Source organism: Salvia splendens, chromosome 8, assembly GCF_004379255.2.
Source record: "Salvia splendens isolate huo1 chromosome 8, SspV2, whole genome shotgun sequence".
Lineage (NCBI taxonomy): Eukaryota > Viridiplantae > Streptophyta > Magnoliopsida > Lamiales > Lamiaceae > Salvia > Salvia splendens.
Window position 1 is genome coordinate 13202501 of NC_056039.1, and position 15575 is coordinate 13218075.

The 15575-nt window shown below is 39.1% G+C and overlaps 3 protein-coding genes across 3 annotated transcripts; 2 read left to right on the forward strand and 1 right to left on the reverse strand.

Moving 5' to 3' along the window:
- Positions 1–3273: 3273 nt before the first annotated feature.
- On the forward strand, positions 3274–6243 carry LOC121745598 (sm-like protein LSM1B). Its single transcript, XM_042139559.1, has 5 exons — positions 3274–3591; positions 4511–4579; positions 4665–4780; positions 4871–4933; positions 5738–6243. Exons 1-5 carry the CDS (start codon positions 3519–3521, stop codon positions 5813–5815), a joined length of 399 nt encoding a protein of 132 aa, XP_041995493.1. The 5' UTR covers positions 3274–3518; the 3' UTR covers positions 5816–6243.
- Positions 6244–9048: 2805 nt separating this feature from the next.
- On the forward strand, positions 9049–12629 carry LOC121746230 (transmembrane protein 87A-like). The gene is made up of 5 exons (XM_042140168.1): positions 9049–9357; positions 10008–10926; positions 11419–11514; positions 11658–11794; positions 12153–12629. The coding sequence occupies exons 1-5, from the start codon at positions 9143–9145 to the stop codon at positions 12322–12324; spliced, it is 1539 nt and encodes a 512-aa protein (XP_041996102.1). The 5' UTR covers positions 9049–9142; the 3' UTR covers positions 12325–12629.
- Positions 12630–13009: 380 nt separating this feature from the next.
- On the reverse strand, positions 13010–14997 carry LOC121745781 (pollen receptor-like kinase 3). The gene is made up of 2 exons (XM_042139735.1): positions 13719–14997; positions 13010–13635 (listed from the first exon to the last, which is right to left on the reverse strand). Exons 1-2 carry the CDS (start codon positions 14995–14997, stop codon positions 13010–13012), a joined length of 1905 nt encoding a protein of 634 aa, XP_041995669.1.
- Between the last annotated feature and the right edge of the window lie 578 nt (positions 14998–15575).

Consider the following 15575-nt stretch of genomic DNA (forward strand, 5'->3'; position numbering starts at 1 on the left):
ACTACTACCTCTATTCCATTCAAGATGCACATTCTTAATTAACACGGGATCTTTAAAGGTGTCGTTAAGTGGAGTAAGTAGAGAGTAATAGGTAGTTAAATATTTTAATGAGGAGAAGGTGATAGAGATTTATTTTCAAATATAGAAAGTCAATATCGTGAGTGAGATAAATTAAAAAGGAAATAATAAAAAGAAATTATTATTAAATTTTATGATAATTTTTTCACATGATTTTTTAAGCTTTGATTTTTTTTGTACTCATAGCAATTTATTTTTTTCTATATTTAATCTTTTAATATTATTTTTAAAAATTTTGAGCCTAAAAGAAATATTTCAAATAATATGAATAGTACTAATATTTATTGTTACAAGCATAAAATGACAGAAAAATGTCAAAAAAAAAATAAATATACAAAGGTTTACTAAAGTAAGGTAATAAACGTAACGAAAAATCTCAATCAATACAGAAAGGAGGAAAAAGGAAAAAAATATAAATAAAGCATAATTGAAAAAAAGGAAATTTATGATAGAAATTCTAGGACATTAATCCCTAAATCGGTAAGAACATCCATAATGGCGGCGAGCCCACCGGCTAGCCGATCTTTGGCGCTCGCCGGTCGGCTCGCCGAACTATTGCAGCCGGCGAGCGCCAAATCGGCGAGAAAAACGGCGAGCGCATGCCGATTCCCGAGCACTGGCCGATGCGCTCGCCGATCGGCTGGCCGCCATTGCAGGCTCCCGACCGGCCAGCGGATTTTTTTTTTCGAAACACTATATATACACGATTTGCACGTCATTTTCATTTGCACCACTTGTTTTAACGAGTATTCTCTCTATCTTAATTTATGTACATGAGCAAATCGGCGAAATGGAGCACAACAACGTAGAGGTCCCCAATCCGAACCGAACCGGACGAACTGGCCCGGAACCGTCACCGACGGTTCCAAACCGGAACCGGAACCGTCGGCGGCGGTTCGAACCGGCACCGGAACCGCCGGTTCGGCAGGGCCGGTTCCGGTTCCAATTTTTCGGTAACCGTAACCGGCGGTTCGGAACCGCCGGTTCGGCGGTTCCCGGCACAATTTCAGGCCTACTCCTAGCCTTTTCAGAAACCGGGCCCGCGGCCGCCGGATTTGACCGAAACCATGGGCGGAAACCGCTGGTTTCCACCGACAAAACCGCCGGTTCCGCCGAAAACCGGCGGTTCCCGCCGTTTTTTCCAAATTTTGAAAATTCAAACGGACGCCTAAACCGCCGGTTTCCGCCGAAAACCGGCGGTTCCGGCGGTAAACCGACGGTTTCCGCCGTGTTTTTCAAATATTTTTTTTAAATCACAATTTTCCCCTATAAATACCCCCCAATCCTCTTCATTTCTACTCACCCCATTCTTGTGTAATTGTGTTAATAAGAATTTCTCTCTCAATCTCAATTTCTGTATTCTCCATTTGATAAGTATCTTATTGGTGAAAAAAGTGGGTATCTTTGGGGCAGATGGTACTGGAACACAAATTTATATATGGAATCTGGATGAATGGGGATCAGATTATAGTTTAAAATGGGAAGCTGGGTTCACTGGCGGGAGTTCGTTTCATCAGGCCATCAGGGTGGTATATTCATCTGAGTCCGACGATGAAACGAACTCCCGCCAGTGAACCCAGCTTCCCATTTTAAACTATAATCTGATCCTCATTCATCCAGATTCCATATATAAATTTGTGTTCCAGTACCATCTGCCCCAAAGATACCCACTTTTTCACCAATAAGATACTTATCAAATGAGGAATATCTTTTAATGATCTTCTAAGTCTTTTTTGTCAACACTTGTAAGTTATAAATTTGTAATTGTTGTAACTTGTAATTGTTGTAACTTGTATTTAAATTTTTCGATTTGTAATTGTTGTAACTTGTAATTGTTGTAACTTGTATTTAAATTTTTCGATTTGTAATTGTTGTAAGTAACTTATATTTAAATTTTACGATTTGTAATTGTTGTAATTTGTAATTTTAAAGTTGTAATTTGTAATGTTAAGTAATAAGTTGTAATTTGTAAGTTTAAGTTGTAATTTGTAAATTTTAAGTTGTAATTTGTAATTTTTAAGTTGTTTGTAGTTTGCAATTTTAAAGTTGTAATTTGTAATTTTAAAGTTGTAATTTGTATCAATAAAATTGCATTTGAACATCGCTTTATTCTAATTTTATTTATGCAAATATATCTACATATTTTACTTGAATTACAAATTTAAAATGCAAAAAAAAAAAAAACGCCGAACCGGATGAACTGGCCCGGAACCGGGCAAACCTAGGCGGTCCCGCAGTTCACGTGAACCGGCGGTTCACGGTTCCGGAACCGGAACTGCCGATCCTTGGCCGGTTCGGTTCCGGTTCCATTTTTTTTCGAACCGGAACCGGCGGTTCCGAACCGTGGTGACGTCTACAACAACGAGCCTACTCCAGGGACGAGCGGGTCTCAAATTCCCACGGTACCCGTGGGAGGTGGATGGGGTCCGATGGGCGGGTACTACAACATGTACCCTTGGCAGCAGATGATGCCCGGGATGGCATCCGGGGGTGGTATGCCGGGATGGCAGGGGATGCCGGGGGCGCCGGCGATGCAGGGCGGGCCGGCGATGCCGGGTGGGCAGGGGGTACCGGGGATGCAACCCGGGATGCAGATGATGCCGGGGTGGGCACCCGGGATGCAGATGATGTCGGGGTACCCGAGGATGCTGGGGACGCCGGGGGGGACAACGTTTATCGCCCCAGTTTTGATTTTGTTACTGCTTCTTCGCACACATCGACCCCAGCGGAGACGCAGTTCACTGGGATTGAGACTTTCTCCCTAGAGGAGTTGGGGATAGATCTCGGGGATGCGGACACTCCCGTTCAAACGGGGGGAGTAGGGCGGGGTCGGGGCACGCCAAAGAAGAAGTAAGGCGGGGGCTCGTGTGTGGAGGAGGAGTTTATTTTAGATTTATGTAAAAAAAATTTAATTAATGTATTTTTTTAATTAATGTACATTTTTAAATTTTAATATTATTATTGAGTTTTCTCGTATCTGTGTCGCATATTTAATTCCGTATCTTGTGTGATTATTAATTATTTATTTTTATAATTTTGTTTATTGTGGGTAGGCTATGGCTGGCTATTGCTTGTCTAGTTGATGATGTGGCAGGAGGAGTTTTTAGTGTTGCTGATGTGGAAGGAGGAGTCTGTGGCTAGGCTATTTCTATTTTGGAGGCTCTAATATGCCAATATCTCTCCAGCCACCAAATTTTAGGGTTTTAACTTTTACCTATCAGATCTACGCTTCATCCATAAGTCAACTCCAACTCTCATTCAATCGAAAGCTGTTAACTGTTTGTCTTTGCGGGTTTCTTATATAGCCAGCCAATTTCAATCTTGTACTAATTTGGTTGAAGGCAAGGTGCAATCTTGAGCAGCCAATGCAATATAGTTCATTGAATTGGTTTGATTTTCGCTGCGTTTCTGGAGAATTTCGAAGAATTTGAAGTCTAGTCATGAGTTCATCAATGTCTTGGGCGGAACCAGCGGATGTTTATCTCTCTACTTCTCTTGCTAGTTATCTTGACAGTAAGTTTTTGTAATTCTATGTTCTTACTCCTCAATTTTGTGTAGGTTATTTTTCGAATCGTATGAGAGTTTCTTGAGCTGTTGCCTTTGGTTATTGAAGATTTTAGTGTAATTCATTATGTGGGGCTATAAAATATTGCATTCTGTATTAGAACTAGTAGTCTAAATGCTTATTTTAAAGAATTTTGTGTGTTGAGGCCTAGAGTTATGGCATTTATCGTAGGAACTTTGATTAGTTATTTGGAAAGATTGTAGAGCAAATTCACACCCTTTCTATTATATTTTTGCCGGCACATTATCTTATTTGGAAACCTGTGATAACAATTTGACACTGGGAAATTGGGAATAGTGGTTTTGATAGCAAATTCACACCCTTTGGTACTTGTTTTAATCCATCAATGTCAAGGATTGACAGTCATTATGTCAAGCTCATATTTTTCCTGGAGTTTTATTAAAAGGCCAAAACCTATATAATACTATGAACTGCATGAGATCATTATTGTTTCTCTCCAAAATTTGGTGTTGAACTCTTTCATCTACAAATCTATAGCATGTTTCTTTAATTTTCCTAGTCTGGAGTTATGGGACTTAAGAAGAAATAGTCACAAGTAGTTTTCTATGTGCTGCAACCTCTTTCTTTATAGCACAGTCGGTTCTTTTTTTTAAGAGTTTAAAGGGTGTATTTTTTAATTTGTGCAGCCCTTTCATTTCAAACTCTTGCAAATTGAGTTCTATATTTTTTTTGTTTGTTCTGATCCCATGATTCAGAGTGTTGTAGAAAAACAAACTTCAGTCTGAGTTTTCCACTTAGTATATGCTCATTATTTTCTTATATGTCTAGTCCTGTAAGGGGAATCAATTGTCTTCTGTTTGTTGTGAATATCTTACATTTGAATTGAAACTTTTGTCTTTCTCCCAGAGAAACTTCTTGTGTTACTTCGAGATGGACGGAAACTTTTAGGGATTCTTCGTTCGTTTGATCAGTTTGGTATTGATCTTGAACTACCCATCATTTATTACAGACCACATGCATCGTAAATGTAATGTTCGATTGACAAAGTTTTACTATGTAGCTAATGTTGTCCTAGAAGGTGCATGCGAGCGTCTTATCGTTGGTGATCTGTATTGCGACATTCCATTAGGTCTATATGTAATCCGTGGAGAAAATGTTGTTTTGATTGGGGAACTGGTAGGTGATGTTAAGCTTTTTAGAACCTTTTGCATTTGTTAGTACCTTTTTATCTTTTCCACTTGCATATAACATAATATGATTGGTCAGGACCCACTGAAGATGGAACTACCCCCAAATATGGTTCGTGTTTCAGAACCAGAGATAAGAAGTGTAAGCTCTACTTTTTGTCATAATACTCGAAATAATGGAACTGATTGTCAATTTTCTGTGTTCGTGTTTTAGGTGCAAACATGTATTGTGAATTTATTACCATAATTTGCAGACATCTGAACAATGGTTTAGTATTGAACTTGGTGAATAGCATTTTATACCATTATTTTTGGAACGACTTGGCAATGCAATGTACTGATTGACTAGCTAACCAGATTATGAAACTTTTGAAGTCCGTGAATTCTGCAAATTTGAGTGTCTCCTAATGATGCCAAATCTGTATTCCTAATCGGGTGGGGACGAGTCCTACCTTTTGACATCTTTGTGGTCAGACACCCGTCTTCCCCTTCTCCCTCTCCCAGCCAATGTGCCTTACAAAATGTTGATTTATGATTTCTCTGCATCCTTTGCTTGTTCTCTCAGCCTCCGTAATGATATGCTATCTGAGTTTAAAACTTTGAAGCTACTCTGCATATAAATTTTAGAATAAGTTACAAACAAACATTGGAATTTTTTCCCCTGTGTGAAACAAGATTTTCAATGCTTCTGTTTTCTTACTTTCCAGGGTTGTGGTTGTTGCTCTGCCTTTATTGAATCCCTACTTTCTTTGTAATGATTATAGGATATTAAGTGCCTTTCTCTAATTTAAGAACTTTTTGGTCTACATTTCTCTGATTTCAATTTGACTACTCTTTCACATTCTTTTCATTATAGTCTTCTCAGATGTTTGCTCTGCCTGCTTGCTCCTTTTAGTAGTTGTTACATTTCTGCCATTCTGAGTAGTGCATTTTGCCATTTGCTCAGGCACAAAAAGTGGAGAGGGAGGCGTCCGAGCTCATGGGTACCATGAAAAAGAGGATGGATTTCCTTGATATGGATTAATGTTACAACTTTTTCTCGGCTTTGCTCGATGAAATGCCCCAACATCTGCACAGCTTTGCTGGAAACAGTACTTTCTCCGCCTCCCGCAAAATTATCTTAGTCCTCTTTTGCACTGACAACATTTAGTACTGCAAACAGATAAGTAGATTTCTCATGGACAATTTGAATTATTTGTGCACACCTTCGTCTTTCTGGCCAAACTATACATGATGTGTCTCCCTCCGGGATCACATTTTGTTATTCGGGAAAGAGTCGAAGTTTGAAGTAGACGGGGGTCCTTCCGTATATTTTGTTCTGGAAGGGCTCCAGGGTCTTGTTCTTGTTGGTATTTTTTTAGCATAAACTGGTAATGATCTTGGTGTTCAATCTATTGTTTTATAAGTAATGTTTGAAGTTTTTTCCATGTATGCAATCTTTCAATTTTGGTGGTTTTGGTTTGTTTTTTTTATTAAATAACTTTACACTTCATATTGATTCTATCATTTATTTGAAATGTAATGTATCACAAGATTGAAAAAAAAAATGTGGGCAAATTTAGCATCTTCGCACACGTAGAGGGGTAAATACATAACTCATACTAACTGCATCATCTTTGTTTCATATTAGTACAAAAAAATTGAAGTTTACATAAATCATACAAAAAATTTCATTTGTGTTTCAATTTAGTATATTCCGTTATATGTGTTTACAAGGCATTAACTTTTTTGTCTATGTGATGTATAAAATGTTTCATCATTGTTTCATGCTGGTACAAAAAGTTGTATGATTGTTTCATATTGATACAAAAAAATTCATCATTGTTTTATGATTTGTACGTCATATAAATAAAAAGTTAACACCATTTAAACTTATATTGAAACACGAATGAAATATTTTGTATGATTTATATAAATTTTAAACTTTTTGTAAATAAATGTTAAATATTTTGTAAGAATTATGTATTTATCCCCCACACCTAGACGTGATTGCGTGTATTGATGGAAACTTGGTGCATTTAAAAATTGTGCAAATTTGTATTGGAATCTTAAATTTGTATTTAAATATTGTTAATGGGTGATTTATGAATGATAATTAGAGAAATGCCCCTCGTACCCCAACCGACAGATAGAGACGTGTATTTTTTATATACTCTCAGTTAACTTGTCTGAAATCCACTGCGACAGGTTGCACCGTTGTTTCTTCCTGTCAGGGTATTCACAATGCGTCCAAAAAATACCAGCTTCAGTCCCATTTTTCAGCCTTCACAATAATTTTTTTCATCTAAGTTCCAATATTTGCAATGTATCCATCTCCATTTTCAACTTCAACACAATTTCACAATTAGTAGTATCATTTTAAAGAAAGGAAAATTACCTTATTCTAACTTTGAAATAGAGTTTATTTTACCATTTTTCTCATTCTCTCTCTTGCTTTATCAATTTCTCATTAGAGCATCCGCAATGGATAAGCCTCGCCCTAAGGTCATGCCCTATGTATAGTCCGGGCTATAGTATGCTCACTGTGGGCCGGACTATAGCTCGGACTATAGTTTTCTAACTTTTTTAATCCTATCTTCCACTCGTCATATTTTATCTTCAAATCTCACGCCTTCCTATCCATTTTCCCAATTCACTTCTCATCAAAAAGTTTGGTTACGTAATCGTTGAAATTGTAGCTTTTTTAGTATTTTGCGTTGTACTTTTCCGGCTTTTTAATAAAACGAAGATTTTCGTATTGTGGTCTTAAATTTATATATATTGTTATTTTATTATATTCAAAATTAAAAAAAATTAAAATAAAATGATTTTTAAAAGATAGGGCGCGTTATAAGGAGGGCTATAGTCTGCCCACTGCAGGTGAAAGAGGTAGGACTTGGGACTATAAAATGCTAACGTGGAGGACTATAAATTGGTATAGGGCAGGCTATGGGCGAACTATATTGTGGATGATCTTAAAACTTGTGTCGTCCATACATGGAACCATTTTTTATCGACGGGTGGAGTAATAATAATAATAATAATAATAATAATAATAATAATAATAATAATAATAATAATAAAGAAGTTAGGAATCGTGCGACCTCTGGCGTTTTAGCCGGGATTGGGGTTGTTTGGCAGGCGGCCATAAGGGGTGAGAGGAGCTGCAATGTAACTCCACCGAGCAGCCGTCCTGGATGGGATGGGGCTGTATTGTGAATGCCTTCAAGTGCATAATTTCAACTCTTTCTATGTTCAAATTTCACATTTTTTCCTATTCTAATCAGATGCTCAAATTTCATTATGATTCATGTTGATATAAAATTTAAGGACTCCATTGATGAAAATAAAATATTTACAATTTTCGACTCCAATAATATGTAAGAATTGCATTATTTTCGCCATGATTGTATTTGGTGGGATTGCGAGACCGAAACATATTTGCCTAACTTAGATAAATATGTAAAATATTAGTGGACTCATTTTACAATTTTGATAGATTAGGAGTTATTTTCTTTTTTAGTTAAAATTAACACATTTCTTTTCACTTATTTTACTCTCTTTTATTTTATTCTCTCTCAATTTCTTTACCTTTTTTCATTTTCTACTTTATTCTTCATTTAGTTAATTCACTTAACACAGTTTTTCTTAAATCACGTGCTGAAAAGAATCGTCTCTATTATCGCGAAGCGAAAAAGGAGACTGCTAAATAATTTATATATGTACATACATGTGTTCCAAGAAATAAATTAAAACGTGTCAAAAAAGAACGTCTCATATTAATTGAGATGATTCTTTAGGCAAAAACATTAAGAAAACGATTTGTTAATTAAATTGAGGGGAAGTACATTAGGATGTTAATAAAATAAATGAAAATAAAATAAGAAAAATAAAAGATTTAATTTTTATTAAAAAGTAAATGAATTGATTAACCTATTAGGTTTTTTAAAAAATACTCTATCTATCAAAAAAAAATGAATAGTTTTAACATTTTAGATTGTCCCAAAAAATAAGACAAAGTCTAAATATAAAAAGTTTTCAATAAATAAAAATCGATTGTGTGTCATTTATGAATGTGTCTATTGTTTGAGGAAGAATGGAGTATGAATCAGTTCAACATAAATTTTGAAATGAGTAAAAATAAATAAATTTTTATTGCTATCTTGAAGCGCTACGTGTAGCACCATTAATGGATTAGAAAATAAGCCAAAATTGAGCTCGCCGTAGCAGATAACCCCCTTAGTCAATTGTCTTAAACTATAGTGTGAGCTGGTTGACCCCTCTCAAGTTCACCATTTTCAGCGCTAGATCTCTCCCTCGCTCTCTCTCTCTCTCAGCAGATCCACACGCCTGAGCTCAAGTTGGTTTCACAATGCTGCGCTTGAGCTCCGGAATCCCCACCCTGCGCCTCGCTGCGGTGGCGCTGCTGCTGCTATGCACTCTTCGCATTAAGGCGTCGGTGCACGAGTACACCGGAGAGAGATTCGCCGCCAAAGGAAATGCGTTCGTTGTTCACGGAGGCAGCGAGGGGATTTACTCTTCTGCCCCCAGTCTCAACGAGTCCTCCCCCGGAAACTCTTTTATCCGGTGAATTTGCAATTTTACTTCCTTTTTTCTCTTTCGCGGAATTTCGGTGTGCTTTTTTGTGTTTGATTGTTGTTACATGATGGTTTGATTGAGGTGTTATAGTTTGAAGGTGTTGATTTCTAATAATTTGGGGAGATCTGCTCTAAATTTGACTTGGAGTTGATGTTTGTAGTTGTCGGTGGTTGGTAAATGTGTAGAGTGTTCGGTGAAATGCTTTGGAATTTTACTCTCTAGTGAAATTGATTGATCTGGAAAGATCCTGAATGCGGTGATGAGTGTGGTTACTTCAGAAAAAGCTTATGCCTACTTCCTTAATTTATTTATTTATTTCTAACACATGAGATTTGAGCATTGAGGCGAAAGCTAATACAACGATCGTTGCTGAATTGTAGTACCTGAGCTAATTTTTAATCTCAGATGCTGGAAATGAATGCCTCTAGAATGATAATCCAATAGAAAAATGGTTGCAAAACAGAATGTGACGGTTTGTTTTGCAAAAGGTTGAAAAAGCTAATCAGAATCTCCCTGTTTTTGGGACTAAACAATGTTTTTTCAACCATTTTCCCAATTTTAAGTTTTCTGCTTTTCCTAATACTATAGATACTAGTAAGAGATAGCTGATCCTTTTCTTTAAATTATCTATATAACAGATCTGAAAGGATAGTATTCCGTAGGCCTTTGGACCTCTCCAATTTCAGCTCAGAATCCATTCATGCCGTTGTATTTGAGGTCGATGACAGGGACGCAATTGGAGGTTCTGCATATGGAGGTCAGAGAGCTTTATGCTGCTCAGCAGACCTGGCAAAGCTTGGAGTCTGCAAGCAAGGTCAAATCATTTACCGCCCTTCTACCAATAATCCAGGATGGCCACAAGTATTCGGTGTATCATTTGATATAGATACGACAGACACTACTCTGCGGCCAAGATCCCTGCAAATTACGAAAACTGGGATGTACAACCTGTACTTTATTCATTGTGATCCTCGGCTTAAAGAGGTTTATGTTGAGGGGAAATCAGTATGGAAAAATCCTACTGGTTACCTACCTGGCAGAATGGCCCCTCTCATGAGATTCTATGGATTCATGTCTCTTGCATTTGTGCTGCTTGGGGTATTCTGGTTTTCACAGTATGCAAGATTTTGGAAAGAAGTCCTTCCATTGCAAAACTGTATTACACTCGTGATAACACTGGGAATGTTTGAAATGGCCTTGTGGTACTTTGATTATGCTGAGTTTAATGAAGCTGGAACCAGACCTACTGGGATCACTCTCTGGGCAGTCACTTTTGGGACGGTGAAACGTACGGTGGCACGACTTGTCCTTCTCATTGTTTCTATGGGTTATGGTGTTGTCAGACCTACCTTAGGTGGGCTTACGTCAAAGGTTATGTTACTTGGAGGAACTTTCTTTCTTGCTTCTGAAGTACTTGAAATTATTGAAAATGTCGGTACTGTGAGTGACCGCTCAGGGAAGGCTAGACTATTTTTCGTCCTTCCGGTTGCAGTTTTGGATGCTTTCTTCATTCTTTGGATATTTACCTCCCTCTCTTCCACCTTGAATAAGCTTCAGGTACATGATTCTCATTCTTAAGTTAATCTCTGTGTCCCAGCTTGGCAGTAAAATAGACTATCAAGTAAAAACATGTGGATGTTGCAAGTGTATTTTCTCAAAGTAAGGTCTCATGTGAATGCTGTGCCGGTCGCCATTGGATTCTGCATGTAGCCTGCTACTATAAGTGAGGGTTGGATGTGATTGGGAAAATTATGTCCTGGGTTGCATTTCACTGTTTATCCAGTAAAATCCAGAGGAAGATGCACGCTGTCATACACACACACACACACACACGTATATATAGTCCTGATTTCAAGTTAAATTAATTCTTTCATGCTCTTAACAAGCCAGGGACTTGGTAATTGGGTATACAGTTGATATTCCTCTCATAGTCCATCACGAACTTGGAAGTGATTGGTGTCTGGTTGTACTAAATTTTTTTACTTTGACTCCATTCTTGTTTACTGACATGTCTATTTGCTCCCATTCTTTGATTACTCGACCTAACAGGCTAGGAGGTTGACTGCCAAGTTAGATATTTACAGGAAGTTCACCAATGCATTAGCGATTGCAGTTATCGTGTCTGTTGGCTGGATTTGCTATGAGGTAATGTTGGCAGCTTATTCTAACGAGTCAAATCCAATATCTTGTCTCACGACAGTGTTCATAGACAACAATTGAGTGTGAAATAAAACTTGCCTTCAAATAGCATTTTGTTGTAATGACTAATGACCCCCTGCTTTTTTCAGCTTTATTTCAAATCAAATGACGTATACAATGAGCTATGGCAAAATGCTTGGATCATCCCAGCGTTCTGGCAAGTACTTTCGTTCTCCCTATTATGTGTCATATGTGCTCTCTGGGCGCCATCACAGAACTCAATGCGGTAACCATCTTGTTCAAAACTCTTATTTATATATTTCTGGTTTTGGTGGTTCTGACTGTTTAAAATATAAGGCTTTTGTTTTTCTCATTCCTTTACCCTGCCACTTTTTGTGTTTCTGTTTTCACCTCGCCATTGGCATCCTGATACTGTTTACATGCATGACCTAGACAGTAGAAAGAAACACTAAGATCTTTGGTCATTTCCTGTTATATTTAAATCCTATCACTCTAAGCGAATTCATTAGCAGAACTGCCTGTAGAACTTTATGCCAAGAACTATAAAATGTTATGCACAAAAATTCTCCCCTCCTCTTTTGCATCTGCTTTGTATGTGATTGGGTATTTATGGCCCCAACCAGATATGCTTATTCGTCCGAGGATGCTGAGGAAGAGTTTGACAAAGACGACACTTTGAAACTCATAAAACCATCACAACTGGTCCCAAAGGATGTAAGGAAGCCAGATTTTGAATCTCCCACAAGCGGCAATGGTTCTCCCCATAGTGATCTTGAACAAGAAAAGACTGCCTAAAATCGTCCACATATAGTCTGTAACTTCAGTTCACCAATATACATATGGCGTGGCCATGGCTAATAATCAGATCTGTAGAATACTTAAAAAGCTGTTGCCAGTGAGTGCCTTGTGGAAACTGCGAGGGTGGAATAGGAGAAAGAAGTTTGGAAATAGCTATATGCAAGGCTGGATTGTTTCTTGTTTTCTTTCTGTTTTCTACTCAATTGTATTTCATCCATCTATATGTTGTCTTCCATATAATTGTTGATTGATTTTTGTGACCTTGCTAGAAAGTAACCAGTTCTAGGATTCCTTTTAAGCTATTCTGATATTTGGTATAAGTTTAATTTTATCTTTGCAATATAGAAAACATATCCTTCAAGTATAAATACCATTATCTTTGCATATCTAGGGCTCTCCGATGATTGGTAAGGATGATTGTAAGCTTGTGTAGCCGATGTTTAATGAGTGAAAATGCAGAAAATAACATAGAGGAAGAGAGAGTATAATGATACTTTCCCCACATCAAGAATTTATATTATATGAGCATGTTGCGAAATTGAGTCCTGTCAAAACCATAAATAAAATTCTTGCAAGAAAGTGGAGTGGATTTCATTCTCTTCAGCCCACATCCATGCCCAAGAAACTGGTCATGGTACCTCAAAACCAAGACTCACATCCCCTCATTCGGATGCCATGTTCTTCACACCAGCTCCCTCGAGGATTGTTCTCCGACGTGGATGGTCGTCTGGTCATGGGATTGACCCTCCACTGTTATCCCTTCTATCCGCCTAAGGACCTCTGCCATGTTCAAACGCTGCTCGGGTCTGTTCTCGGTGCATGCTACACCGACGTGGAGAAGCTGCTTCATCTCATGTTTGGACTTTTCGGTCTGTTCCAGGTGCGGATCAAATAGTTGGTCCTCTTTATCATCTGCAGTGGCTGATCTCGCCAGTTGGACTACATCGACCCCACCTTCTCCGTCGTTGACAAACTGAGAAGTGAATTTCCCAGTAAGAAGTTCAAGAATGATGATTCCTAGGCAATAGATGTCGCATTTTGGTGAAATGTGGTGATCCAGAATTGCTTCTGGAGCCTTGTATGCTGCTAGTGTTTGTGAAGCAAGGCTGCGGCTAATCACTAGGCATAGCCCGTAGTCTGAGAGTTGAGGCTCGTATTGTTCGGTTAGAAGCACATTGTTGGATTTGAGATTACCGTGTGGGAGGTCGAGGGAGGAGAGCTCGGTGTGAAGGTAAGCCAGACCCCTGGCAATGCCTTGAAGTATCCTGAGTCTTGTTGTCCAGTCCAGGTCGGAGTTGGCGGCTGTACCTGGAGATGAAGGTAAGGCGGTTGGAGCGAACGGGCTAAGATATGTACGTGTTAGTTCGTTCGTTAGTTAGTTAGTTACTCACCGTGTAGTTGCAATTGATATAGCAGACTGGCTTTAGGTTTATACTCACACACCAAAAGCTTCTCATTAGTGCGAAAGTGATAGGCCAAGAGTGAGCACACATTTGGATGCTTCAAACAGCCAAGTCTTCTCATTTCATCATCAAACTGTTCCTTCCCGATCTTAGCGTTCTCTTTGATCCTCTTGACCACGACGGTCATCCCGGTGGGCATCATGGCCTTGTAGGACGAGCTGGTGGCCCCGGTCGACAGCACTTGGGCCGAGGATTTCATGAGATCCTGCATCGAGAACCCACCCTTCTCCTCATTCATCATCACTATCTCCATCCCCTTCCCATATTTCCTCGGCTCCTTGTGGGACGTGGCGGAGCCCGAGGCCAACCCCTCCCCACGGGCCACCCCATCGGTCCTCCTAGCACTCGATATTTGGAAACTAGAGCATTCATCTATACCATCACCTGTCTCCTGCCTCCTCTTCATCGCGAAGATACCAACCACCATCACCAAGAACAACATCGCCGCAGCCACCAAGAACCACATGAAGAAGGACATGTGCATACGACTCATCCTGGGCCGCGAGGATGTCCCATAAAGCCCCACATCAGTATCAAAAGGCCCCTCATTAGGAGCAGAAAGCCCCACATTACCCTGGAATGCATTCGTCCCGAATCTCATCAGGCCCCCGGGGATCTCCCCTTCCAAGCTATTATTGGAGACGTCCAAGAACACGAGAGCTGGCAGCTCAGGCGGGGGAATGGTCCCGGAAAACTGGTTGTTATCCAGGCGCAGCTCGGCCAAATGAGCCAGCTGGAACAATGAGGCAGGAATCCGGCCCGAGAAGTTGTTTCCCGACAACCAAACCTTCTTGAGGCCGGCCATAGGCTCGAAATAGTCAGCTGCAATCTCCCCTGAAAACTTGTTCTTCGAGAGGTACAATCCCTTGAGCAGCACCATGCGATTGAAACTCGGGATAGGGCCGGAGAAAGAATTCGAGACGAAGCCAACGCTTCTCAGGGTCGAGAGCGAGGACAGCGACTCGATATCAATCTTCCCGGACAGCCCCAGGTTCTTCAGCCGGAGGCTCGAAACCAACCCGTTCACGCAGATTATGCCGATCCAATGCACGTTCGGTGCGCACGGCTCCGTCCCGGGTTTCCATGAATGCAGAGGGGATGAATCCACGACGGATTTTTTAAATTTTAGGAGAGCTTCCGATTCAGAAATGGAAAGTGTTGCCGGAGAAATTAGCAGAAAAGTGCACAAGAATATGGCTATGGCCATCGGGGTGCTCACGGGATCAAGAATTCATTTGTCAAAATATGTTCATGATTTTCAGCAGTAATTTTCGCGGTGAATTTGTTTCAGACAGAGGTGCATGGATTTTTGTTTCTTTACCGCTACAAAACCGTTATTCTCTATGTTTAGGCATTCACCTCCAACTGTAATAACTACCCCCATTTTCAATTTATTTTAATCTTAAATCTTGGGGTGGAAGTGGGATGAAAGATTTTACGAAAAGGAGAGAAATGAACAAACATAAAATTATTGTAGTCGTATTTTTGTAACTGACATAATCCGAAAAAGAATACGAGCGCGGAATATATAAACCACGTTGTTTGGATACTATAAAAATTTAAGATATTAATTATATAAATAAAATGTTTACCATCTATCATTCTATCTACTCTTTAATTTTTATAGCTCAAGTCTCTAATTAATTGATTTCTGTTATTATATTTTCTTTTCTATTTTATCGTCCAAAAATGAGGAACAAAATTCGCTACCTTTAATTTCTCGTTTACTTTCTCTTTTTATCATTCTTTATTAGCTTTCATTTTCACTCCACTAAAAAATAATTA